Genomic DNA, 27726 nt, shown 5'->3' with positions numbered 1-27726 from the left:
ACAATTTCCCAAACATCACTCAAGGGCTTGCCATGGTGTGCCTTTCAACACATTGGGACTGCAACTCCCAGCATCCTTAGAGGTGAAGAGTGATGGGAGTTGTAGTCTAACTACAACTCAAGTTCCTTTTTTCCCCAGCACTGTTATGAAGCAGGAGCGAGACTTCTCTAGAGGGGGAGATCCTGTCTTAAGACTCTGTGTGTGTGTGTGTGCATGTTGATTTGTTTTGTATATCTGGAAACAAAATATTTGTATATAAAGCTACTTATACAGCCGTTCTTCGCTTTGCCTGCGTTCTATCCAGTGTCAGGGCTGAAACTATAAACTGACAGCTTCTTATTAACTTGGGCCCTCCCTCCAGGTGTTTTGGACTTCAACTCCCACCATTCCTAACAGCCTCAGGCCCTTTCCTTTTCCCCCTCAGCCGCTTAAGCGGAGTGTGTCCAGAGGAGGGCGACCAAAATGATCAAGGGTCTGGAGAACAAGCCCTATGAGGAGCGGCTTAAAGAGCTGGGCATGTTTAGCCTGAAGAAGAGAAGGTGGAGACATGATAGCAGATATGTGAGGGGAAGTCCTAGGGAGGAGGAAGCAAGCTTGTTTTCTACTTCCCTGGAGACTAAGATGCAGAGAAACAATGGCTTCAAGCTACAAGAAAGGAGATTCCATCTGAATATGAGAAAGAACTTCCTGATTGTGAGGACTGTTCAGCAGTGGAACTCTCTGCCCCGGAGTGTGGTGGAGGCTCCTTCTTTAGGGGCTTTTAAACAGAGGCTGAATGGCCATCTGTCAGGGGTGCTTTGAATATGATTTTCCTGCTTCTTGGCAGAATGGGGTTGGACTGGATGGCCTTTGGGAGTCTCTTCCAACTCTAGGATGCTATGACATCAAAATACAAGAAAGGAGATTCCACCTGAACATTAGGAAGAACTTCCTGACTGTGAGAGCTGTTCAACAGTGGAACTCTCTGCTCCAGAATGTGGAGGCTCTTTCTTTGGAGGCTTTGAAGCAGAGGCTGGATGGCCATCTGTCGGGGGGTGCTTCAAATATGATTTTCCTGCTTCTTGGCAGAATGGGGTTGGACTGGATGGCCTTTGGGGGTCTCTTCCAACACTATGATTCTATGACATCAAATTACAAGAAAGAAGATTCCACCTGAACATTAGGAAGAACTTCCTGACTGTGAGAGGTTCAGTAGTGGAACTCTCTGCCCTGGAGTGTGGTGGAGGCTTCTTCTTTGGAGGCTTTTAAACAGAGGCTGGATGGCCATCTGTTGGGGTGCTTTGAATGCAATTTTCCTGCTTCTTGGCAGAATGGGGTTGGACTGGATGGCCTTTGGGGGTCTCTTCCAACACTATGATTCTATGACTTCAAACTACAAGAGAGGAGATTCCACCTGAACATGAGGAAGAACTTCCTGACTGTGAGAGCTGTTCAGCAGTGGAACTCTCTGCCCCGGAGTGTGGTGGAGGCTCCTTCTTTGGGGGCTTTAAAACAGAGGCTGTGTGGCCATCTGTCGGGAGTGCTTTGAATGCAATTTTCCTGCTTCTTGGCAGAATGGGGTTGGACTGGATGGCCTTTGGGGGTCTCTTCCAACACTATGATTCTCTGACTTCACCATAATCCAAATCCTGGAGTTGAGGGGGAATGCAAAGCAAGACACAACACCAAAGCCCTCTTGGCAGATGGCTGTTCATCCTCTGCTTGAAGAAACCTCCATAGGATTTCACTATCAATAGCAAATCCCAGAGTCAAACAGTTCTAAGTTCTTGCTAATGTTTACATGGGATTCCTTTTCCTCCGGTTGAACCCATATGGTGTCCGTACGTGGTATGATTCCTGTCTCCAAAAGCTACAGAGAGAAGCGCCCCAGCCTCCGCCCCTCAAACCCGGACCCGCCCTTTGACAAAACACACAACGAGACGCAAATCTGTGCAAATTTTTTTTTTTACTGACGCCCAAACCGCACACAAATGGCTCACAAGGGGTGTTCTTCAACAATTGGGGGGGAAGAAAAAAAATTAACTGAAGATTCAACCAGCCGGTCTCTTACCTCTCAAACCGGCCAAAGGATATTATGGGAGGGGGGAGGCAAGCCCCTCGAGAAAGGTTTTAAAGCAAAGTGACTTTGGTTCCCTTTTCGGTCAAGTTCCCCCCCGACAGGTTTTTCTTCTTTTCCTCTCTAAACTTTTACACATTTGGGGCATCAACAGCAGCAAAAGGGGGGATACTGGTGAAGTTTGGGGTCTCTTCAAGTCCAGGATGAGGTAACTTGGGTTGGCAGGCACATGGTGGACACCTGCGGGCAGCAAGAGAAGGGCACGGTCAGAGGGTGGCACGGGGCGCGTCTACACTGGGGAACTAATGCTGGTTGGTGCCACTTTAACCTCCTTGGCCCAGTGCTATGCAACTATGGAAGCTGTAGTTTCACAAGTCCATTTACCCTCTGCTGCCACAAAAGGCTGGTGCCTCACCCAACTACAACTCCCAGGGTTTAGCATCGAGCCATGGCAGTTAAAGTGGTATCAAACTGCAATAGTTCTACAATGTAGATGCACCTAGGAGAGAGTTGCATCAGTAAATCACAGTAAGAAAGGCACACATATAATTTTGGAACGTAACTACAGTTATTGAAGGGGTTACATTGCAGGACTTCCCTCAATAAGTGAATAACCGTGATGTAAGGGCACTATATTTTAATATTTATGCATTATTTTAGTGTATTGTCGAAGGCTTTCGTGGCCAGAATCACTGGGTTATTGCAGTTTTTTCGGGCTATATGGCCATGGAAATGCTGTGTCCAGGTTGGTTCATCAGGTGGACACAACATATTATTTGAGAAGACAGAAATGCTGGACCACTCTCACAACCACCATGTCAGACTACACAGAGAAGCCACTGAAATACACAAGAAGCATGTGGACAATTTCAACAGAAAGGAGGAAACCATGAAAATGAACAAAATCTGGCTACCAGCATTAAAAAACTCTAAAATTACAACAGCAAAACAACAGAGAGGAAACAAACAAGGACATCTAATCACCTCTCAACAAAAGTTTGCTTCAGGCACTGCCAGGCCATTATATGCTAATCAAGGTGGTCAGTTGAAACATTCCCACCTGGCTCCAGCAGACAAGAGTCCTTTGTCCCACCCTGGTCATCCCACAGATTCCCTGTTTCCTAGTTCCAACAGACCTCACTACCTCTGAGGATGCTTGCCATAGATGCAGGTGAAACGTCAGGAGAGAATGCCTCTAGACCATGGCCATATAGCCCGAAAAAAACCTACAACAACCCATTATTTTAGTATTTATACTCTATTTTAAGTCTTTATAAACTTACAATAAAGGGAAGGAAAGGCCCTTCAAGGACTGAGGAGGGAAAGTGCCTTGGGGAGCGGTGGCAACAAAAAGCCGTGAAACAGCTAAAATGCTGCGATATATATTTTAAAATAATATTTTTTGAAATCCCCGAAACAGCGAGTCTGCTAAAAGTAAACCACGAAGTAGCGAGGGAACACTGTGTTGTCGTTTCCCATCTGCAGAAATATCCTGAATACCGATTGATTGTTTCAGGGGATTGTTATAGTTTCAGCAATTATTATTATTATTATTATTATTATTATTATTATTAACTTTATTTATACCCCGCAAAATCTCCCGAAGGGCTCGATGCGGCTTACAAAGGCCGAGGCCGACGACAACAACAACATACAATTCACAGTAAAACTCATAGGCAATTTGGAAGGTATCAGGCTTCCAAAGGCGTCGTATTATAAGGCATTCAAGGCATTTGTACTCCAGATTTTGCCTCCAAGTTTAGTCCAGGCAAGCCTTCTAGCCCACCTCCCCAAATGTTTCGGTTCCCAAATTATCTGGGCCACGTGGTATTATTACAACAGTGCCCCACTTTACTCCGGAGGTTGGAAGTGATCCTTGGGGCCTGCCGCCCGTCTCCATGGGGGTATCACATTCCGCCTGCAGATCAGGTTGAGCCAGGGCTGAAAAGCAGCCTTGGAAACACAAGCTACCGTCCCTCCCTAAACAAGCCACATTTGTTAAGGAATAGCTTGGAGAGAAATCTACTTTCCCTGCTTCCGATGCCCAGAACCAATTAGCTACTCAACCCCTTTTCTAAGTCTAAACCAGGTGTGAGCAAACTTGGGCCCTCCAGGTGTTTTGGACTTCAACTCCCACAATTCCTAACAGCCGGTAGGCTGTTAGGAATTGTGGGAGTTGAAGTCCAAAACACCTGGAGGGCCCAAGTTTGGAGAGACCCTGGTCTAGCCCAACTCACTGAGTTTGCAGGAATACACTGTCCATATCTCCCTCCCGTCATATAAACCCTTCAAGTTGAGGTCTGACCTCCAGAAGCAGCAGAAGAGCAGCCTCCATGTGGTTGGATAATCTCAACCCTGAGGTTGGTTGTTCTCAACCTGCGGGTCCTCAGGTGTTTTGGCCTACAACTCCCAGAAATCCCAGCCAGCTGACCAGCTGTTAGGATTTCTGGGAGTTGAAGGCCAAAAACATCTGGGGACCCACAGGTTGAGTGCCTAGGGAAGTGGTTCTCAATCTGGGGTCCCCAGATTGAGTTGTTTTTTGCTTACAACTCCCAGAATTCCCAGCCAGCTGACAGGGCACCCCAGGATGAGAACCATTGGCCTAGGGGGACTCCAAGCGGTTGTTGTTGAAGGCTTTCATGGCCGGAATCACTGGGTTGTTGTAGGTTTTCCGGGCTGCCTGGCCATGCCCCAGAAGCATTCTTTCCTGACATTTCACCTGCATCTATGGCAAGCATCCTCAGAGGTTGTGAGATCTGTTGGAAACTAGGAGAATTGGGTTTATATCTCTGTGGAAAGTCCAGGGTGGGAGGAAGAACTCTTGTCAGGCCATAGGTTTTAAATCCTTGTGTGTTATTGTTTATTGTTCATTGTTTATATGTGATTTATATTAACTGTATTGTATTGTATTGCTTTTGTTTATTGCTTTTTTGTTTTATTGATGTGTTGTTGGGCTTGGCCTCATGTAAGCCACTCCGAGTCCCTTGGGGAGATGGTGGCGGGGTATAAATAAAGTATTATTATTATCAAATGCTAATCAAGGTGGCCAATTACAATATTCACACCTATCTCAAACAGACAAGACTTCTTTCTCCCACCCTGGAACTTTTACAGAGATATAAACCCCATTTTCCTGGTTTCCAACAGACCTCACACCCTCCAAGGATACCCGCCATAGATGGAGGCAAAACGTCAGGAGAGAATGCTTCTAGAACTTGGCCATACATCCCGAAAAACCTACAACAACCCGGTTTCCAACATAATAAATGGCAAGGATTCAGTGCCTCACCATCATATGAAACAATACATCACAACTAAAACAATAACATATAAAATGGTTAAAAACTATACAAACCATCAAACAGAGCAATAAAACATGTGAATTCCTTTAGTTGCTTAAGTATTACCATCATTCGTTGAATGCCTGCTCGCATAGCCAGGTTTTCGGCTGTTCCCTGAACATCAGGAGGGATGGGCCCACACTAATCTCGCTGGGGAGGGAGTTCCACAGACGAGGGGCTACCACTGAAAAGGCCCTGTCTCTCGTCCTCAACAATTGCACCTGTGAAGGCGGTGGGACCGAGAGCAGGACCTCCCTGGCTGATCTTAGCGCTCTAACTGGCTCATAAATGAGTCGCCCTTGGGCTGAGAATGGCGATATAGAAACATAGTAAATAAAGATGTGTTCGGACAGGTGAGCTGGACTCTCATTCCATTCCTAAGCAGGAATCCTTACCAGATCACGGCTCTCGGCATCCCCTGACCGGGTGAAGGCGCATCATGCCAGGACGGCGGTGGGGGCCAGCTCTCCCCCAGGCTCAGGTGTTGAGATCTGTTGGGAGGGAATAGGTCACAAGCCAGAAGAGACCCCCAAGCGCCACCCAGCCCAACCCTTCTGCCAGGCAGGAAGACACAATCACTCCCAATAGATGGCCATCCAGCCTCTGTTTCAAAAACTCTACTGGACTCCCAGTCGGCAACATAACCTGCTGCCAAACAGCTCTTACTATCGGGAAGTTATTTCTAACTTTTAGGTGGAATCTCTTTCCCTGCAACTGGAATCCATCGCTTTATTGTGTCCTGGTCTCCAGCAGGAAAGAGACTTTGTCCCCTCTTCAAGGTGACTGCCCTTCAAGTACAGCAGAGTCTCACTCATCCAACATTCTGTATTATCCAACGCAGTCTGCCTCCCGCCCAGATCCACAGCTGTTTCAATACATTGCAATGCTTTGGTGCTAAATTTGTAAATACTGTAATTACTACATAACATTAGTGTGTACTGAACTGCTTACTCTATTTATTGAACTGCTTTTTATGCTGTAAAACATGGTGTTTTGGTGCCAATTTGCAAAATCATAATTTGACGTTTAGTAGGTTTTTCCTTAATACCTCCTTATTATCCAATATTTTTGCTAATCCAATGTTCTGACAGGTTGGATAAGTGAGACTCTACTGTATTTCAGCCTGGCAATGATGTCCCTTCTCAATCTCCTCTTCTCCAAGCTAAGCATCCCCAGCTCCCTAAGCCACTCCTCAGAGAGATTCATAGTTCTCATAGTCCTGATAAACTTGGACCATTGCAGTCACCCTCCTCTCCCCCAGCTCAGGAGGAAAACCATGCATGGTTTCAAAGCCAGGTTTCCAACAATTCGGTCCAAGGGGGCTCAACCCTCAGCTCAACTCAAGGCAGACCTCTTGTGGCAACTGGAGATACAACAGGGTCCCAGACGATGTCTTGGCAAGCTTTGGCCCTCCAGGTGTTTTGGACTCCAACTCCCACCATTCCTAACAGCCGGTAGGCTGTTAGGAATGGTGGGAGTTGGAGTCCAAAACACCTGGAGGGCCAAAGCTTGCCGTCCTCCACTTACGTCCACAAGCTGTTGCTGGATTTCCGGCAGCGGCTGGGAGGCGTTCTCCTGGGCCGGGGAGGCGGGCTTGCTGGCCTCCATCACCGCGTCTTGAGCCGAGGCAGGAGTGTCTCCACCTGCGGCTGCGGAGCTGGGAGCAGGTGGGTCTTTGGTGGCCGTGGCAGCCTGAGGGGGAGAGAAGGCGCCCGGTCGGGGCCCCGGAAGGGAGAGCGGTACTCAACATGGGGACACAAACGCTGGGGTCCAATCCTTGGGACTCCTCAGGGGCACAGACTTTCCCCATCACGTATTTGGGACAGAGAGGCCTCTTGGTTTGTTCAGAGTGGGGTCTGCCTTTGCTTTCCTCTGAGGCCGAGAGAGTGTGACTCGGTCAAGATCACCCGGTGGGTTCCTATGCCCAAGCAGGGATTCCAAGATCTGCAGTCCCATGCTGAGAGCTCCCTGCCTCATTGGCCATTCTGGTTCTCAAAAAGTTAAAACCCTCATCCCTGACAATTCCTGGTCCTTTTTGGAAACTAGGATTTTAAATCTAGGCTACTTCTTTGGGAGGAAAAGTAATCCAAAAATAAACATCTCTAGAACATGGCCATATAGCCCGAAAAAACCCACAAGAACCTAAACATCTTGCTGTTTGGGACAGGACTTATGCCAACTATAGCCAAACCTATATCCCACTTTAAGCCAGGAAAGGATCCCAGATGATGTCTCAGCAAACTTGGGCCCTCCAGGTGTTTTGGACTTCAACTCCCACAATTCCTAACAGCCTACTGGCTGTAGCAGAACTCAGATGTACAGCTATAGATCTCTGTGATTCTAAGGGTGCATCTACAAGGTCAGGCATAGGCAAACTTTGACCCTCCGGGTGTTTTGGACTCCATCTCCCACAATTCCTAACAGCCCACCGGCTGCTACAGAACCCAGGTGTACAGATATTGATCTCTGTGATTCTTAGGTGTATCTACAATTTCAGGCATAGGCAAACTTTGGCCCTCTGGGTGTTTTGGACTCCAACTCCCACAATTCCTAACAGCCTACCAGCTACTACAGAATCTAGATGTACAGATATAGATCTCTGTGATTCTTAGGGTGCATCTACAATGTCAGGCATAGGCAAATTTTGGCCCTCTGGGTGTTTTGGACTCCAACTCCCACAATTCCTAACAGCCTATTGGCTCTGCAGAACCTAGGTGTACCGATATAGATCTCTGTGATTCTAAGGGTGCATCTACAATGTCAGGCATAGGCAAATTTTGGCCCTCCAGGTGTTTTGGACTCCAACTTCCACAATTCCTAACAGCCTACTGGCTGCTACAGAACCCAGGTGTACAGATATTGATCTCTGTGATTCTTAGGTGTATCTACAATTTCAGGCATAGGCAAACTTTGGCCCTCTGGGTGTTTTGGACTCCAACTCCCACAATTCCTAACAGCCTACTGCCTGTGCAGAACCCAGGTGTACAGATATAGATCTCTGTGATTCTTAGGGTGCATCTACAATGTCAGGCATAGGCAAACTTTGACCCTCCGGGTGTTTTGGACTCCAACTCCCACAATTCCTAACAGCCCACCGGCTGCTACAGAATCCAGGTGTACAGATATAGATCTCTGTGATTCTTAGGGTGCATCTACAATGTCAGGCATAGGCAAATTTTGGCCCTCCGGGTGTTTTGGACTCCAACTCCCACAATTCCTAACAGCCTACCGGCTGTTAGGAATTGTGGAAGTTGAAGTCCAAAACACCCGGAGCGCCAAAGTTTGCTAATGCCTGGGTTAGCATATCATAATGCTTCTTCTCCATCTGAATGGCTGAATCCTCCCAAAATGTGTGACGGTTTAAAGCTTCTCAGGTGACGGATGTGAAAACCACAGTCAAGACTGTGAACAAGCGGTCATGCTCAGTGCCAAGCCACGCAGATGCCAAGGTGCCCAAACCTCTGCCTGGTGCCCTTCACCCTCCTTACCTCATTTGCAGTCTGGCGGCCGGCGGCCGTTTGCTGGCGCCTGCGCTGGAAGTAAGGGCGGTTGCGCTGGCGCTGGGGCTCCGGGCGGATGCCGTCTGCCGGGGCCTGGGCCGCTTTGGTCTCTCCATCGCCTCCTTCAGTGGTGGGCTGCTGGGGTGGGCGGGGGCGGAAAGGCCTGGGCAACAAAAGGTAAGACACCAGGTGTCGTACACCAAAGCAAAAAAATAGCAAAACAGTAAAAGTCCAAAATCCAAGATAGTCCATAAACTTCAAACAGAAACAAGATCTATTAGTACATGAAGCAAGGGACTTAAAACCATGAAACAAAACAGCAGGAAAATCCCATAGGCAAAACTTAAGCTTGGCAAAAACTTGGTACATGAAACTCAGAGCACTTGAAAGCAAGACTGTGATAAAATAACAATGTTGCCTCGACTGAGGAAACTCACTCCCATGAATCATCATAAACCTTTTCCAGAACCCAAAACTGAAAGGAAACCAATTCTTCTTGACTTTCCCACTAGATAACGGTTTGTTATCTTTCTTTTCCTATAGAGAAATAATAATAATAATATAATAATAAAACTTTATTTATACCCCGCTACCATCTCCCCAAGGGACTTGATGTGGCTTACATGAGGCCAAGCCCACAGTACATCAATAAACAAAAGCAATAACAAAAAATCAATACAAAACAATTAATATAAATCACATAAGCAAAAATAAACAATAGTAATAACAGTAAAACACAATCATTTAAAAAACCTATGGCTGGGCCAAATGTAATAATTAAAATTAGGTTCTTGTAGGTTTTTTCGGACTATAGGGCCATGTTCTAGAGGCATTTCTCCTGACATTTCGCCTGCATCTATGGCAAGCATCCTCAGAGGTAGTGAGGTCTGTTGGAAATAAGAAAATGGGTTTATATATCTGTGGAATGACTGGGGTGGGGCAAAGAGCTCTCTGCTGAAGCTAGGTGTGAATGTTTCAGCTGACCACCTTCATTAGCATTTGAAGGCTTGGCTGAGCCTGGGAAAATGTTCTGTTGAGAGGTGTTAAGATGTGCCTGGTTGTTTCCTCTCTGCTGTTTTGCTGTAGTAATTTTAGAGATTTTTAATACTGGTAGCCAGATTTTGTTCATTTTCATGGTCTCCTCCTTTCTGTTGAAATTGTCCACATGCTTGTGGATTTCAATGGCTTCTCTGTGTAGTCTGACATGGTGGTTGTTGGAGTGGTCCAGCAATAATTAAAAATTTTAAAATAATTCTGGGCATGAGCAAGGTAGAATATAACTGGGATAGGGTTTTTCAAAGAGAAATGAGGGAACGCAGTCAGTCCTAAATCAATGGTAAAGTGCATTTTGAGACTGATTGCCTCAGTCTCTGAAAGCTCCACCTCTGTTTACTAAAACTTTGCTTTCTGTCCAAGGTTTCACTACCCTCTCCCTCATTAACTCCTGCAACTGGCAAATCAATCTCAGCAGCATTTTCAGACAGTTGCTCTGAGAAAAGTGGTGAAAGGTCTCTCCCCGGAATGTGGCCTTGTGAATCTTCCTGAAACAGTTCAGGCCTCTCTTCTGATCTTAGCTCAGGCCCAAACAGCCCCTCATCCCAACCCCATCAGGAACATTCCCATCCACATGGACATAATTCCCATCATGGGCATCAACATGAACATCAGACACAATCACAAGCTGAACAGGCTGACGTACAACACCAGGTGTCAACTCTACTCTTTATTGGCTTTATTGTTATCCTGCTTTCTCTTTTCCCCTGGATAATAAATCAATGTTGATGTTCTTCAAGGAGCCCCTGTTCTCAGCCCCCTTCTACACTACCATATAATCCACATTATCTGTTTTGAACTGGATTATATGAGTCTACACTGCCATATAATCCAGTTCAAAGCAAATAATCTGGATTGTACATGGAATGGAGAAAGGGCTTCAGTGGTTTCCTCCCTCCCCAGATTCACAATCTATTTGCCCAACTTCAACACATTTTCCAAAAAGAGAGCTAATGGTTTGAGGAGATCCAAGAGGCCGTTTTAACGTCACGGTTTAAAATTCTAAATGGCAACCTCAGTCTAAATATTTATGCACACTCTTATATACACCGCTAAGCAGCTATTCCAGAGAGGAGAAGGGTGTAGGGACTGATGGGCTCAACTGAAAAAGAATCTTGGATCCTGCCATTCCGTTTGGAACGCAGGGCTTCAAGCTCAAGTGTCGTGGATTACTCCTCCTTGCCATCCTGAGAAGAGTGACAGGGCAGGAGCATGCCGTTCCTTTCAAAGCCCAGTAGTGTAGCACTTTTGAGTGTTGCACTAGGACTCTGGGGACCCAGATTCGAATCCCCACTGAGCAGTAAACACTCTTCCAAGTTGCCCAGTTTTCTGTGTGCCCAGGGGGGAGTCTCTCATTGGGTATCAGGCATTGATTGAGGTTCTGGGTTTGAGCCTGCCACTTTTGGACTCTCGCTTGCTGAGGTGTTCCAAAGACTGTCTCTGTAGATCTTAGAAAACTATGTCTTGATTTAAGTCATTGATGTGCTGGCTGATACCCAAACAGGGGATGAGCTGGAGATGTCACTGCCTTGGTCCTTTCACTATTAGCTGCTCCTTCCCGGCGGATGTCAGGTGGTGCAATACTGTCTAGACAATGTAATTTCTCCAGTGGTGTAGGGCGCAGACACCCCGTGATAATGCAGCATGTCTCATTAAGAGTCCCATTGAAATACTAATAAGTGCAATACCGGCTAAACAGTGTAATTTCTTTAGTGGTGTAGGGCACAGACACCCCGTGATAATGCGGCATGTCTCATTAAGGGCCACATCTACTGTTTTAGCATGGTGAGATGTGTTCCACACAGGGCATGCACACTGAGCATGCGACTTGGAAGGTACTGAACAGATTGCGCTCTGGCACCACGAGATGCAGAGCCAACCTTCAGAAATGGGGCCACAAAGTGGAATCCACGACATGTGAGTGTGGAGAAGAGCAAACCTTTGACCACCTGCTGCAATGCAACTTGAGCCCTGCCACATGATGCACAAGGGAGGACCTTCTCACAGCAGCACCAGAATCACTCCAAGTGGCCAGCTACTAATCAAAGGACATTTAATCAACTACCAAGCTTGCAAACGTTGTGTTTTGTTTGCTTGTTTGTTTGTTTAAAAATGCAATACATCTGTTTGGTTTGCTCCTGACACGATACATAAATAGTAAACACTTTGGTCTCAGCCCCAGAAAACCCTGTGCCATAAGTCAGAATTGAGTAAAAGGCACATAACAAAAACAAAGGGGCTGGACAGGGGGGAAACGTGAGACCTCAGAAGGGTCTCCCTGCTGCTTTACCTGCGGTATCTGGGGCGGAAGCGTGGTGCCGGGGCTCTCTCCCCGGCCTGGATCTGCTGCTGCTGGTCTCCCTCAGGCTGGGTGGCATCCTTGGGTTCGGCGCCCTCAGTGCCCTGAGGAAGAAGACCGCCTTCTTCATTTGCTTTATTGCTATCCCGCCTTCCACCTGGTCAAGATCCCCAAGAGAGGACCCAGCTGCCTCTTCCCAGGCTGGAAGAGACCCCCAACCGCATGGCGCAATGGAAGCAGAGTGGGCAAAATCTATTCCGCATTGCAGGACACCTCAGCAAAGGTGAGGTGGCAAAGGAGCCAAAGCAGTGCATTATTCCGATAGATGAGTGGCTTGGGGTTATTTCGTGCCAAAAATTCTCCATTGGGAGTTGAGGGCTTCAGGGATTGTTTGGAAAGTCTTGTGAGCCACACATTCACTGCCCCAAACGTATAGCAAAAGGGAAGTATTTTGCACTGGGATATTCTACTATGCATTTACCTTTGAATAGGTAAAGATGTACTAGCATGGTGTAGCAGTTTGAATATTGGCCAAGAGAAAACAACTGGCAAAAAGACCCATTTCTTGAGTTGTGAGTTTTCTCGGCTGTCTGGCCAAGTTCCAGAAGCATTCTCTCATGACGTTTTGCCTGCATCTGTGGCAGACATACTTGGAGGTTGTGAGGACCTCACAAACTTACAACCTCCGAGGATGCCTGCTATAGATGTCAGGAGAAAATACTTCTGGAACATGGCCACACAGACCAGAAAACTCACAACAACCCAGTGATTCTGACCATGAAAGCCTTCGACAATACATTTCTTGAGTATTCCTTGCCTAGGAAAACCCTCCGAAATTAATGGATTCACCACAAGCCGATGGGCACAAAGTTCTGGCCTTGGTCCCTTTTCCCCAAATGCTGAAGACTAGAACGTCCAAAGCATGGGGAAAGATGCCTTTTTGGACTATTGCTTCCAAGCACAGCTGCTGGTGGATTCTGGGAGTGAAAGTCCAAAGGGAAGAACCTTTCCTGAGCCCAGGAGGACTGCCAAGGAGTCCCAGGTGCTGGAGGCAATATTTGTGATCAATATTTTTGGACTACTGCTTCCACACACAGTTGCTGGTGGATTCTGGAAGTGACAGTCCAAAGGGAAGAACATTTCCTGAGCCTAGGAGGACCTGAGATTTAGCCTTGGCTCCTTTTCCCCAAATGGTGAAGACTAGAACTTCCAGAGCATAGGGAAAGAAACCTTTTTGGACTATTGATTCCAAGTAGGGCTGCTAGTGGATTCTAGGAGTGGCAGTCCAAAGGGAAAAAACTTCCCTGAATCCAGGAGGACCACCAAGGAGTCTCAGGTGCTGAAAGCAATATTTGAGATTTATCCTTGGTTCCTTTTCCCCAATGCTGAAGACTAGAACTTCCAGAGCATAGGGAAAGAAACCTTTTTGGACTATTGATTCCAAGTAGGGCTGCTAGTGGATTCTAGGAGTGGCAGTCCAAAGGGAAAAACCTTCCCTGAATCCAGGAGGACCACCAAGGAGTCTCAGGTGCTGAAAGCAATATTTGAGATTTATCCTTGGTTCCTTTTCCCCAATGCTGAAGACTAGAACTTCCAGAGCATAGGGAAAGAAACCTTTTTGGACTATTGATTCCACATAGGGCTGCTAATAGATTCTGGGAGTGGTAGTCCAAAGAAAAGGACCTTTCCTGAGCCTAGGAGGACCTGAGATTTAGCCTTGGCTCCTTTTCCCCAAACGCTGAAGACTAGAACTTCCAGAGCACAGGAAAAGATGCCCTTCTAGGACTATTGATTCCAAGCAGGGCTGCTAGTGGATTCTGGGAGTGGCAGTCCAAAGGGAAGAACCTTTCCTGAGCCCAGGAGGACCACCAAGGAGTCTCAGGTGCTGGAGGCAATATTTGAGACTTAACCTTGGTTCCTCTTCCCCAAATGCTGAAGACTAGAACTTCCAGCGCATGAGAAAAGATGCTTTTTGGACTATTGCTTCCAAGCACAGCTGCTGGAGGATTCTGGAAGTGGCAGTTCAAAGGGAAGAACCTTCCCTGAGCCCAGGAGGACCATCAAGGAGTCCCAGGTGCTGGAAGCAATATTTGAGATCTAGCCTTGGTTCCTTTTCCCCAAATGCTGAAGACTAGAACTTCCAGAGCATGAGGAAAGATGTCTTTTTGGACTACTGCTTCCACGCACAGTTGCTGGTGGATTCTGGAAGTGGCCATCCAAAGGGAAGAACCTTTCCTGTGCCCAGGAGGACAGCCAAAGGGTCCCAGGTGCTGGAGGTGATATTTGAGAGGAAGGGACTGGCAAAACCACCCCTGAGGATGCCACAGAGCTGCCACAAGTCAACGGGTGATTGAAGGCACATGAGAAACAGGCATGTAAACACTGCCTGTGGATCACCAGGTACAACACAAAACACACCTGTGTGACATGTAAGCTTTGTGAGGTTCCAGATGTCTGAGGTCAGCTAGAGCAGGTATGGCCAAACATTGTCCCTCCAGGTGTTTTGGACTCCAGCTCCCACAATTCCTGACAGCCTCAGGCCCTTTCCTTTCCCCCCTCCGCCGCTTAAGCGGCGGAGGGGGGAAAAGGAAAGGGCCTGAGGCTGTCAGGAATTGTGGGAGTTGGAGTCCAAAACACCTGGAGGGACAATGTTTGGCCATACCTGACCTAGAGGGACCTTGAGACAACCCTCTGCAACTTCTGACATATCTAGTTTCTCCTACCCATTGACCCATTCTCCGGCAGCTCCCAAGACTCACATCCGCTGGCTGAGCCTGCTGCTGGCCTTGAGCCCGAGGGCCGCGCACAAATCTCCGCCGGAAGAAGAAGGGCGGGGGGCGCCTCCGCCGAGGGCGCTGCTGCACGGCGTCGTCAGCCCTCTCCCCCTCGCTGACCGTCTCGGCGGCCCCCTCCGTCCGGCCGCCGTCCTGCTGCTGTTGGGCCTGCCGAGGCCGGGGGATGAAGCGGCGGAAGCGGCGGCGGTTGGGGGCGTAGCGGCTGCCCTTCACCGGGACGCCGCCGGGGCCGGTGACGTTGGCCGCTTCGGCGCCCTGCGGAAGACGGCGAGGGAGACATGAGTTTCGGGGTTCGAGGCACCCTGGCTGAGGGTGGGCAATGGCGGAGGGCGGTCTCTCCCCTGGTAGCTACCTTCTCTCCTTCCACCACATCGAACTCCACCGTTTCCCCATCTCCAACACTGCGGAGGAACTTGCGGGGATTGTTTCGCTTGATCGCCGTCTGGCAAAGAAAAGATGAGGATTAGTTTTGGAAAGACATTACCTTTTAGGGATCATAACCCTAAAATCTCTATAGCCTTTTGGAAGCATGGCCCTTTTGGAGATTAATTGACATTCACAGTATTTGAACTAATCATAACCATTTATAAAGTATGATCTTTCTGAGAAGAGTTAAATACTCTGGTTTCACACATTCACACCTAGCTCCAGCAGGGAAGAGCTCCTTGCCCCACCCCAGCCATTCCACAGATATATAAACCCATTTTCCTATTTCCAACAGTCCTCACTACCTCTGAGGATGCTTGCCATAGATGCAGGCAAAACGTCAGGAGAAATGCCTCTAGAACATGGCCCTATAGCCCAAAAAAACCCACAAGAACCTAATACTCTGGTTGTTGTAAGTTTTTCAGGCTGTATGGCCATGTTCCAAAAGCATTCTCTCCTGATGTTTCGCCTGCATCTATGGCACACAACCTCTGAGAATGCCTGCCATAGATGCACACAAAAAGTCAGGAGAGAATGCTTCTGGAATATGGCCATACAGCCCGAAAAACTTACAAAAACCATGAAAGCCTTCCACAATACAGTTAAATATCGTTTGAGTGAATCTTCTTCTTATTGGTAAATAAATATCCAATAGCAAATTAGGGCTCTCAGTTGTTAGACTGATATACCTGGTTATCTTTCTGAACTGTTAGGATCAAAGATATGCCAGGTTAAAGGTAAAGGTTTTCCCCTGACATTATGACAATTCGTGTCCGACTCTGGGACTCTGGTGCTCATCTCCATTTCTAAGCTGAAGAGCTGTCATTGTCCGTAGACACCTCCAAGGTCATGTGGCTGGCATGATTGCATGGAGAACTGTTACCTTCCTGCTGGAGCGGTACCTATTGATCTACTCACATTTGCATGTTTTCAAACTGCTTGGTTTGGAGAAACAAGCTAACAGCAAGAGTTCACCCCCCCCCCCCCCCGATTCGAACTGCCAACCTTATGGTCAGCAAGTTTAGCAGCTCAGCAATTTAACCTGCTGCATCACCAAGAGCCGCAAGACATGCCAATGCACAAAATATATAGCAGATCTTCATAAGTGTTATTTCAGTTGCTAAAAAAACATCTACTTTCCCATAAAACATATTGCTTTTAAATCATGCTCTCAAGAGACCAAAAATAAGTAGTGTTCGTTAAAAGAAACATAGCTAATTTACTTACAAACTTCATGTATTCAGCATACAGGCGCATTGCGTATGAGTTGAGAATTTAAGCAGTAAGTTTTCTAACGCCTTCTGTTTCAGTCTCTTCTTTGTTGCACATGGACTAACACTTTCTTCAGTCTAATATATTACTGGACATTGACTCAATATTGACTAACTACAGACTGAGGCACACTGACATTGACTACTGCATACTAACACTGCTGACTTCATAAACTGGGCTGACTTCGAAAATGGAGTCTCAGTCTGAATAGTCCCAGATCTGGTCGCATGGTCTGCAGTCCCTCCCACAACCTCAAACAACATAGAGCTAAGGGAAAACTGCATTCTAAACCATATATACAATACATAGTAAGCAATCACAATTATATACACAACAACTAGTTAAGGAGGCTTGTAGAAAGTTGCTATTTCCATCCATTAGAACAGCAACAGTTTGCAGTGCAATGTTGAAGTTCACACTGTGTGAACCAGGCATGGGCAAACTTCAGCTCGACCTCCAGGTGTTTTGGACTTCAACTCCCACAATTCCTAACAGCCAGTAGGTATGTTTTCTATATGTGATATGATCCTGGATTGCATAGTTATGAATCTGGAAATAGGCTAATTGCATTAATATGGAGCAGCCTCCTGTAAGTTTGCATTCAAATGTCTTTTTTGCAATGGCCAGAAATGAAGAATGGTCTGACAAAAGGAAGTGTTTTCTTTGTTGGCAGCCATGGATGTCACTACAGGTTTGGTATCCCTTATCCAAAATGTTCAGAAGTGGTCTGCATTTTGGAATACAGTTAGAACGATGAGATATATCTAAACTTTCGAGGTGGCAACCAACTTTGGGGTCAAAAATGGTCCTGCTGTCCTATAGAATAGATTCCCTAATGCTTTAAGTGGAAAGGCCTCCAGAAACGCCTTCTATTGACTTCTTGTTAGTTTTACCATAACATAGTTCAAGCTTAGCAAGGTTATAAAGAGACACTATGGTTCTTACCTGGTGCACAAACACATCCTCCTTGGTATCATTCCTGCAGTGAGGTGGGAAAACAGATTATTATGCTTAGCATTATTCTAGGTGAATTACAGATACTTAGAAGGATGTTTAAGCCTTCATGGAAGCTTTGAGGCTCAATTTCTCTGAATTTCAGCCAAATTCTGTCCTCTTCCTGCACCAAAAAGGAGCTATTTGTTTTTGTGTGCTTTTAAGTCTATCTTGGGCTGAAAGTATTTAGAGATTCCACCTGAACATTAGGAAGAACTTCCTGACTGTGAGAGAAAGCTGTTCAGCAGTGGAACTCTCTGCCCTGGAGTGTGGTGGAGGCTCCTTCTTTGTAGGCTTTTAAGCAGAAGCTGGGTGGCCATCTGTCGGGGGTACTTTAAATGTGATTTTCCTGCTTCTTGGAAGAATGGGGTTGGACTGGATGGCCTATGAGGAATCTTCCAACTCTAGGATTCTATGAATTTCCACTTCAATATGAATTTGAGCTTTTTTATTTATTTACCGTATTTATATACCACCTTTCTCAACCTGAAGGCAACTCAAGGTGACTAATGCAAGATGGAAATGCAGGCACATTTTCAAATTGACTAAACCCTGAATATTTCCTAATTAGGTTCTTTAGGCACCCGAGAACATAACAATCATATCATAACAATCAAAACAATCATAGCAACAATAACAACTATTATTATTATTATTATTATTATTATTATTATTCCTCTCTATTTCCCCAAAGGGACTCCAGGTGTATTCCAAACATAAAAGGCAAACATTCAACGCCCGAATATAACAATACATCCATACTAACAAAATTTATGCCTTTCATATAAACAACATATAAACAAGAATTATAACTTAACAAATTAAAATTAAATAAAAAGCAAGCTACATTTCAGTGGTACCCAATGCTGATTTTCGGAGTAGAAGGAAACAAGTGTTCTACCTTCCTACCCTTAAATAATTTAGTGGAAAACAAAATTATTATTTTATCTATTAGTCATCCCCTGCCATGCATTGCTGTGGCCCACATGGGGGTTCTGTGTGGGTGGTTTGGCCCAATTCTATCGTTGGTCAGGTTTAGAATGCTCTGTGATTGTAGGTGAACTATAAATCCCAGCAACTACAACTCCCAAATGTCAAAATTCTATTTTCCCCAAACACCAACATTTGGGCATATTGAGTATTTGTGTAGAGTTTGGTCCAGATCCATCATTGTTTGAGTCCACAGTGATCTCTGGATGTAGGTGAACTACAACTTCAAAACCAAAGGACACTGCCCACCAAACCCTTACAGTATTTTCTATTGGTCATGGGAGAACTGTGTGCCAAGTTTGGTTCAATTCCATCATTGGTGGAGTTCAGAATGCTCTTTGATTGTAGGTGAACTATAAATCCCAGCAACTACAACTCCCAAATGACAAAATCAATTTTTTTGAGTGAAGGACATACATTGGGTTGTTATGTGTCTTGTGTCCAAATTTGGTGTCAATTCGTCCAGTGGTTTTTGAGTTCTGTTAATCCCACAAACGAACATTACATTTTTATTTATATAGATTTGTACCCCGCTTTCCTCCCACGACTGGGAAACAAAGTGGCTCACAAGCTTGTAAATGATACAACGTAAAAAAAAACCCTCTCAAGATATAAACATTAAAACAGAATGTTACAATTATTAAAACAATTTGAAACAGCGGTTTCATTCCTCTCAACTTGGATATCTGAACGGAAGGCATGCCAGAGCAAACCTGGGCCAACTTGGGCCCTCCGGGTGTTTTGGACTTCAACTCCCACAATTCCTAACAGCCTACCGGCTGTTAGGAATTGTGGGAGTTGAAGTCCAAAACACCCAGAGGGCCCAAGTTGGCCCGTGACTGTCCTAGAGACTTGTTAACACTCCCATTTAGTCTTCTGTATATGAATTTATATCTTGATGTCCAAGGTTTGCTCAAGGCCCTCCCTTTCATTATCTTGGGTGGGGCCCAAAAGGCCTGCAAAGAATAGCAAGACGGCGGAGTAATCTTTGCTCCTCTGACTCAGTTGCTTCTCCCCAGGAGGAAGTTGGGCATCGGGAAAAAACAGAGAGAGCAATTCAGCCTCACTTCTAAAGCCAAGCGAGTGTGCATATGACCATGTCCAGAGTGGCTTCATCCTCATCAAAGGGTCAGACGTGGGCCATTTGCACTGTTCTAGGTCTGTAGAGGAAGTGGGAATATCCCCAAGGAAACTTGATAGAGAAGTACGGAGTTGGGATGTACCTTCTTCTACCTATGTAGCAAATACTAAGGGTTGCTGCTGGGTTCAATACTCTCCAAAGGTTACTGTAAGTTTTTTGGGCTGACTGGCCATGTTCCAGAAGCATTCTCTCCTGACATTTCACCTACATCTATTGCAGGTTGTGACCTCACAACCTCTGAGGATGCCTGCCATAGATGCAGGTGAAACATCAGGAGAGAATGCTTCAGGAACATGGTCATACCACCCGAAAAACCTACAGCAACCCAGTGATTCTGGCCATGAAAGCCTTCGGCAATACTCCAAAGGACTATTACCTCTCTCTCCTATGAAACCAAGACATTTCAACATTTTCAATTCAGAATACTTCTCTCTGGGATCTCTCCCAGTTTGTGTACTCACTGTTTACATTTTGTCTGTGGCATTTGCTCTGACACACCTTTTCCTCTTTTTTTCTCCCTTCTGTCTTAAAATTGCAGCAGGTTACAATCTGTGTTTCCTCATTTGCAGCTGACATTCCGCCCCACCTGCTCCCGTTGACAAAGAATCCGAGGGATCCCCCAAAATCCCACAAGAGGCTCACCTGTTTATGAATCCATAGCCATTGCGGACGTTGAACCATTTCACCGTGCCTTGCACCTGGGTGGCTGCAAAACATTGCCGAGAGAGGAAGAAAACGAATGAAGTCTTAAGCTCTCACACATTTCACTTACGCTGTCAATGGGCATGGGCCAACTTTGGCCCTCCCTCCAGGTGTTTTGGACTCTAATTTCCACAACGTGGATATGCAGATGATCCCTTGATTGACTTAAATGCCCAGTTCCAAGAGGACAAAGGCATGGACCAACTTGGGCCCTCCTTCCAGGTGATTTGGACTCCAATTCCCACAACTTGGGTATGTAGATGATCCCTTGATTGACTTAAATGCCCAGTTCCAAGAGGACAAAGGCATGGGCCAACTTCGGCTCTCCTTCCTGGTGTTTTGGACGCCAACTTCCACAATGTGGCTATGCAGATGATCCCTTATTATTATTATTATTAACAACTTATTTATATCCCGTTTTATCTCTCCATACGAAGACTCAAAGTGGCTCACATTCAAAAACATTATAATTTAAAACATACAAAAACACAAGAATAAAAGTATATAATTACATATTATAATACATTTTCAGTAGTATATTTAATATATTAGAATGATTATATTACATTATTATATATTATATTGTATTATTATTGTATTGTATTGCATTACATTATAATATTATCCAATATTATATATACACTAGCCGTCCCCTGCCACGCGTTGCTGTGGCACAGTCTGTGTATTTGTGTTTTGTGTATGTATATGTGTGTGTGTATATTTGTGCATATGTGTATGTTTGTGGTTTTGTGCATGTGTTGTAATGTATGGGGGGTGTTTGCTTTTTAAGTCTCGTCCACTGTATTTTTCAGTGTGTTTATGAGTGATGGTCACTCATTGGTCTGAGAGGTGTCTTGTGTCCAAATTTGGTATCAATTGGTCCAGTGGTTTTTGAGTTAAGTTAATTCCACAAATGATCATTACATTTTTATTTATATAGATTAACATAGTACAATATTAATATTATATATTATTATACTGTACTATACCACTATACTGCAATATTATTAGTAATATTGGATTCCAACTCCCACAACGTGGGTATATAGATGAACCCTTGATTGACTTAAGTGCCCAGTTCGAAGAGGACCAAGGCATGGGCCAATTTTGGCCCTCCCTCCAGGTGTTTTGGACTCCAACTTCCACAATTCCTAACAGCCTACCAGCTGGGTTGCTGTAAGTTTTTTGTGCTGTCTGGTCATGTTCCAGAAGCATTCTCTCCAGACGTTTCACCTGCATCTATGGCAGGCATCCTCAGAGGTTCTGAGGCCTGCTGGAAACTAGAAAAATTGGGTTTATGTATCTGTGGAATGATGTCTGGGCTGGGAGAAAGAACTCTTGTCTGTTGGAGGCAAGTGTGAATGTTGCAATGTTGTTCTCTCAGGCAGGAAACAGCCCAGCTTTGAAGCTGTTAGGAATTGTGGGAGTTGGAGTCCAAAACACCTGGAGAGAGTGCCAAAGTTGGCCCATGCCTTTTGTAGATGCACTCTTGGATAGAGCTGGCAGCTCAAATACTTTGGGGTAGGTTTCAGATCTCTCCTTCTTTGTGTACTCACTGTTTACATTTTGTCTGTGGCTCGACACACCTTTTCCTCTTTTTTCTCCCTCAGTTTCCCCAATACACTTCTCCCCCATTGTTTCTTTCTTGGCTTTGTATTCCCTTCTCTTTGTTTCTTCGTTCCCTTTCTTCACAGTGTCCCACCCAACTCTCATGGCAAGATATGCGCTGCATTCAAATGCCCACTTGGCCTGTACTTTCCCCTTCCCGGGAGTAAGAGTTTGTTGTTTTTTCCCCTCCCGCAAGGCTGCAAGTGAATATCATCCCCAAAAAGTGGCCCCATGCCTTCCTTCCTTTGGTGCAAACCTGGGTGCCTTCGGTTAAACGAAACTGGAAGGCTTTGGTCTGTCTCTGGGTCAGCAATGAAGGACCAATCCGGCATCATCCCAACATTTGGGAGCCTTCCTTTTGAACCTGTGTTGCGTTGGACTAAATGACCTCTGGGGTCCCCTCCAGCCTTACGATCCTGGTGCCCAGCCGGTGCTTGGAGAAAGGGATTCTCACAATTATAGTGTGAAAAAAGGGCAAACGAATAGCCTCTCTTAGGGGGATGCTGGGAGTTGTCCTTCCCTACAGCACATTGTGTGGAGCCTATAATCTTCCTCTCTGCACCTGCATGCTTGTCCACAATGCCCTGCCTCATGCCCAGAGGAAGAACTGTTTAAAGCTACAGACAATGCGGTGGCTGTTGCTCGTTTTTTTGGTCAAGAATTATTTATCCCTGGATAACTTGGAAGTGTACTTCTCCAAAGATGTATATCCTTGCTTGCATGCGCTGGATGGGTGGAGGTGTGTGTGAGGACAAGGATGCAGGGTTCTCTTGTGTGTGTGTGTGTGTGAGAGAGAGAGAGAGAGAGAGAGAGTGATTCTCCCCCCCTTATTTGCCCCCCCTACTTCCCCACTCTTTATTTCTTATTCCTACTGTTTATCCTAACTATTGTTCCCCCACTTTTAATATATTCAGAAACTCACAATAAAATAATTTTTTAAAAAAGAATTATTTATCCACTTGAGCTCCCTTGATTTTATGCAATGCTACTGACACAAAATAAATAAACCTGTGGCCTCAGGTAAGAACTCCAAACAAGCAGGAGATGACGGGAATTGGAGTCCAACTTAGCTTTTCCTCATTTTTGTACTTTCCACTGCAGGACTACATCTCCCAAAACTCCTGGACCCTAACTTCACCAGCAGGCAAAGTTTATAAAATTATATATATATTCGTATTTTGGAGGAAAACCCCCCACAATTGCTTTCTGTGGCATTCTGGGAGTCCAAACACGCTTGCCTAGCTGCCTCAGGATGCTGGGAGTTGTAGTCCCCCCAAAGTAATTTAGTCCTTCCCCTCTCCTTAACTTTGTGGGGTGTTTTGGAGGGCCAAAAATGACTAGCTTAACATTGCTGAGGATGCTGGGAGTTGTCGAAGGCTTTCATGGCCGGAATCACTGGGTTGTTGTAAGTTTTTTCGGGCTATAGGGCCATAGTCTAGAGGCATTCTCTCCTGACGTTTCGCCTGCATCTGTGGCAAGCATCCTCAGAGGTACCTCACCTCACTGCCTCTGAGGATGCTTGCCATAGATGCAGGCGAAACGTCAGGAGAGAATGCCTCTAGACCATGGCCATATAGCCCGAAAAAACCTACAACAACCCATGCTGGGAGTTGTTGTCCAAAAAAAGTAACTTCTCTGCCAGGCAAGGGCAAACTTCGGCCCTCGGGGTGTGTTGGACTCCAACTCCCACAATTCCTAGTTGGAGTCCAACACACCTGGAGGGCTGAAGTTTGCCCTTGCCTGTTTTCTCGCAATCCTATAAACTTTACCTAGAAACTCAAGCCACGCCCACCAAACTGTGAAAGCCACGCCCCTCGCTTGGAAAGCCACGCCCACCAAGGGGAAAATAAAGCAATTCAAGTCAAAGCCACGCCCCTTCACTGTTAGCCCCACCTCTCACTTAATATTATTATAATTATAATAATTATTATATTATTATAATTATTATATGGCTTTGCCCAAGGGGGGGAAAAACTTACACTAGTCTAGAAGGCCCTGCCCACTGGGAATAAACACAATTATTATAATTATTATTATTATATGGCTTTGCCCAAGAAAAAAAAAATACACTAGTCTAGAAGGCCCCGCCCACTGGGAATAAACACAGACCAGGCCACGCCCCCTTCAGTGAAACCCCGCCCCTCACCGAAAACTTGAGACATTTGAGGTGGAACGCCACGCCCACTCAAAAAGAAGCTTCAGAAGTATCACTAATTGCTGGCTTCAAAGGGAGCCTTTGAGGCCCCGCCCACTCCATTAGAAGGCCCCGCCCACTGGGAATAAACAGCTAGACTAGGCCTCGCCTCCTGCAGAGAAACCAAAAGGGGTCTTTGAGGTAGAATGCCCCGCCCACTCCCCAGGAGGCCCCGCCCACTCAGAGAAGCCTCAGAAGCCTCACTAAATGTAAGCTCCAAAGGGGGACTTTAAGGCTCCACCCACTCTCTGAGAAGGCCCCGCCCATTTCCACCAGGCCCCGCCCACTCCTCACCTAAAACCCCAAAGAGGGATTTGAGGTAAAAAGCCACGCCCACTTCCCGGAAGGCCACGCCTACTCAAAGAAAGAAGTCTCATACTGGCGCCAAATGGGGCCTCACAGGCTCCACCCACTCTCTGAGAAGGCCCCGCCCACTCCCACCAAGGCTTCAGAGGCCTCACTAAATGCAGGCTCCACCCACTCTCTTAGGAGGCTCCGCCCCGGTTTGTGGCCCCGCCCACTCCTCACCAAAGGCCAAGCTTCTCACTTAAACCTCCAAAGAGGCCTTTGAGGTAAAACGCCACGCCCACTCTATTAGAAGGCCCCGCCCACTGGGAATAAACAGCTAGGCTAGGCCACGCCTCCTGCAGTGAAACCAAAGGGGGTCTTTGAGGTGGAACGCCACGCCCACTCCCCAGAAGGCCACGCCCACTCAAAGAAGCCTCAGAAGTCTCACTATGTTAGCTCCAAAGGGAGACTTTCAGGCTCCACCCACTCTCTGAGAAGGCCCCGCCCCCGGCTCGTCGCCCCGCCCACTCCCACCAAGGCCTCAGAAGTCTCACTAAATGTTAGCTCCAAAAGGGGCCTTTCAGGCTCCACCCACTCTCTTAAGAGGTCCCGCCCCTGGCTCCTTGCTCCGCCCACTACCACCAAGGTCTCACTAAATGCTGCCTCCAAAGGGGGCCTTTCAGGCTCCACCCACACTCTTAGGCGGCTCCGCCCACTGGGAAATAAACAGATATAGGCCACGCCTCCTACAGTGAAACCGAAGGGGTCTTTGAGACAGAACGCCACGCCCACTCCCCAGAAGGCCACGCCCACTCAAAGAAGCCTCAGAAGTCTCACTATGTTAGCTCCAAAGGGGGACTTTCAGGCTCCACCCACTCTATTAGAAGTCTCCGCCCACTGGGAATAAACAGATAGAGTAGGCCACGCCTCCTGCAGTGAAACCGAAAGGGGTCTTTGAGGCAGAACGTCACGCCCACTCCTTAGAAGGCCACGCCTACTCAAAGAAGCCTCAGAAGTCTCACTAAATGCTGCCTCCAAAGGGGGGCTTTCAGGCTCCACCCACTCCCTGAGAAGGCCCCGCCCACTTCCACCAGGCCCCGCCCACTCCTCCTCACCTAAACCCCCAAAGAGGCATTTGAGGTAAAAGCCACGCCCACTTCCCGGAAGGCCACGCCCACTCAAAGAAACCTCAGAAGTCTCACTAAATGCTGCCTCCAAAGGGGGGCTTTCAGGCTCAACCCACTCTATTAGAAGGCCCCGCCCACTGGGAATACCCAGCTAGACTAGGCCACGCCTCCTGCAGAAAAACCAAAGGGGGTCTTTGAGGTAGAACGCCACGCCCACTCCCCAGAAGGCCCCTCCCACTCAGAGCAAGAAGCCTCGCTGACTGCTGGCTCCAAAAGGGGGCCTCTCAGGTTCTTTTACCCACTCTCTGAGAAGGCCCCGCCCCCGGCTGGTGGCCCCGCCCCCTTTCCGCCAAGCCCCGCCCCGCCCTCCTCGGAGGCCCCGCCCCTCACCTAAGACCCGCTTGGCGGCCTGGCTGCGGGCGCCTCCGACTCCGGCGGCGTTGTTGGCCGGCTTGGCCGCCGCGGGCTCCCCCGCAGGGCTCTCGGCTCCGCTCTCCGCTTCGCTCAGCATGCCCTCCTCCTCCTCCTCCGCCTCGCCTCGCCTCCCGCCCGGCAGACCGTCCGTCCCGTCCCGTCCGTTGGCGGCGTCGAACCTTGGGCCACACCCGGCCTCCGCGCGGCGCCAACGCCCAATCAGCAACCGCCGCCGCCCGCTCCTCCGCGCAGCCCCGCCCCTCCGCTCCCGCCCACGCGCCCCCCCGCGCTCTCCGCCAATCAGCAGCCACGCACGCACCCCCGCCTCCCCGCAGGGGACTTTTATGGGCGGCGCCGGACACGCCCCCCTGCGCTCCCATTGGACGAAGGCGCCCGGCCAGGTGCGCTCGCGCCACGTGGGCGCCCGGCAGGTGGAGGCGCCTCCGGGGAAGTTACTTTCGAGGAAGTTACTTCTTCGCCGTCCAAATGGGCGTTATGTGTGGCTAGGGTATGGGATTTGTAGTCCCAAGGGAAAGGCAACTCTGGGACTAGGTTGTGGGATTTGTAGTCCCAACATTGGAGTTGTGTAGCTAGGTTATGGGGTTTGTAGTCCCCAAATGGCAACTCTGTGGCTTCGTTGTGGTTGCCACCCGAAAAGGGCACGACATTATGGGATTTGTAGTCCCAACGTGGAGTTATGACACTAGATTATGAGATTTGTAGGCCCAGCGTGGAGTTATGACACTAGATTTTGGGATTTATAGTCCCAATATTCAGCTGTGCCGCTAGATTATGGGATTTGTAGTCCCAACGTAGAGTTATGACATTACATTATGGGATTTGTAGTCCCAACGTGGTTATGCCACTAGATTATGGAATTTGTAGTCCCAAGACTCAGCTGTGCCACTAGATTATGGGATTTGTAGTCCCATTTATGACACTGGATTATGGGGTTTATAGTCCAAAAACTGGGTTTATGCGGTTAGGTGATGGGATTTGTAGTCCCCAAATGACAATTGCATGGGTAGTTGATTGGAGTTGTAATCTGAAAATAATTGGAGTTATGTAGCTAAATTATGGGATTTATAGTCCCCAAAATTGGGGTTATGTGTGAGATTTGTAGTTCCCAAATGGCAGTTGTGCGGATTGATTGTGGGATTTGTAATCCCAAAATTGGAGTTATGTAGCTAGGTTATGGGATATGTACTCCCAAAATGGCAACAGTGTGGCTAGGTCGTGGCTGCAATCCGAAAATGGGAGTTATGCGACTAGATTATGGGATTTGTAGTCCCAAAATGGAATTGTGCAACTAGATTTTGGCATTTGTAGCTCTAAAGTGGAGTTATGCAAGTAAATTATGGGATTTGTAGCCCTAAAGTGGAGTTATGTGACTAGATTATGGGACTTTTAGTCCTAAACTAGAGTTGTGCAGCTAGATTATGGGATTTGTAGCCCTAAAGTGGAGTTATGCAACTAGATTATGGGAGTTGTAGCCCTAAAGTGGAGTTATGCCACTAGATGATGGGA

General features: G+C 47.0%; 1 protein-coding gene across 2 annotated transcripts; it reads right to left on the bottom strand.

Moving 5' to 3' along the window:
• Window positions 1–2206: 2206 nt before the first annotated feature.
• YBX2 (Y-box binding protein 2) lies at window positions 2207–26441 on the bottom strand. Of its 2 annotated transcripts, XM_060779873.2 has the most exons (10): window positions 26176–26441; window positions 20509–20572; window positions 17688–17721; window positions 15397–15486; window positions 15009–15299; window positions 12241–12353; window positions 8886–9060; window positions 6925–7089; window positions 5793–5888; window positions 2207–2296 (listed from the first exon to the last, which is right to left on the bottom strand). In XM_060779873.2, exons 1-9 carry the CDS (start codon window positions 26294–26296, stop codon window positions 5835–5837), a joined length of 1107 nt encoding a protein of 368 aa, XP_060635856.2. In that variant the 5' UTR covers window positions 26297–26441; the 3' UTR covers window positions 2207–2296; window positions 5793–5834. The 2 variants fall into 2 exon arrangements, with proteins under 2 accessions (XP_060635856.2, XP_067325794.1); XM_067469693.1 differs by lacking the exon at window positions 6925–7089.
• Between the last annotated feature and the right edge of the window lie 1285 nt (window positions 26442–27726).

Source organism: Anolis sagrei, chromosome 6 (genome assembly GCF_037176765.1).
Source record: "Anolis sagrei isolate rAnoSag1 chromosome 6, rAnoSag1.mat, whole genome shotgun sequence".
Classification (NCBI taxonomy): Eukaryota; Metazoa; Chordata; class Lepidosauria; order Squamata; family Dactyloidae; genus Anolis; species Anolis sagrei.
This window is presented reverse-complemented; position numbering and strand designations above follow the sequence as displayed.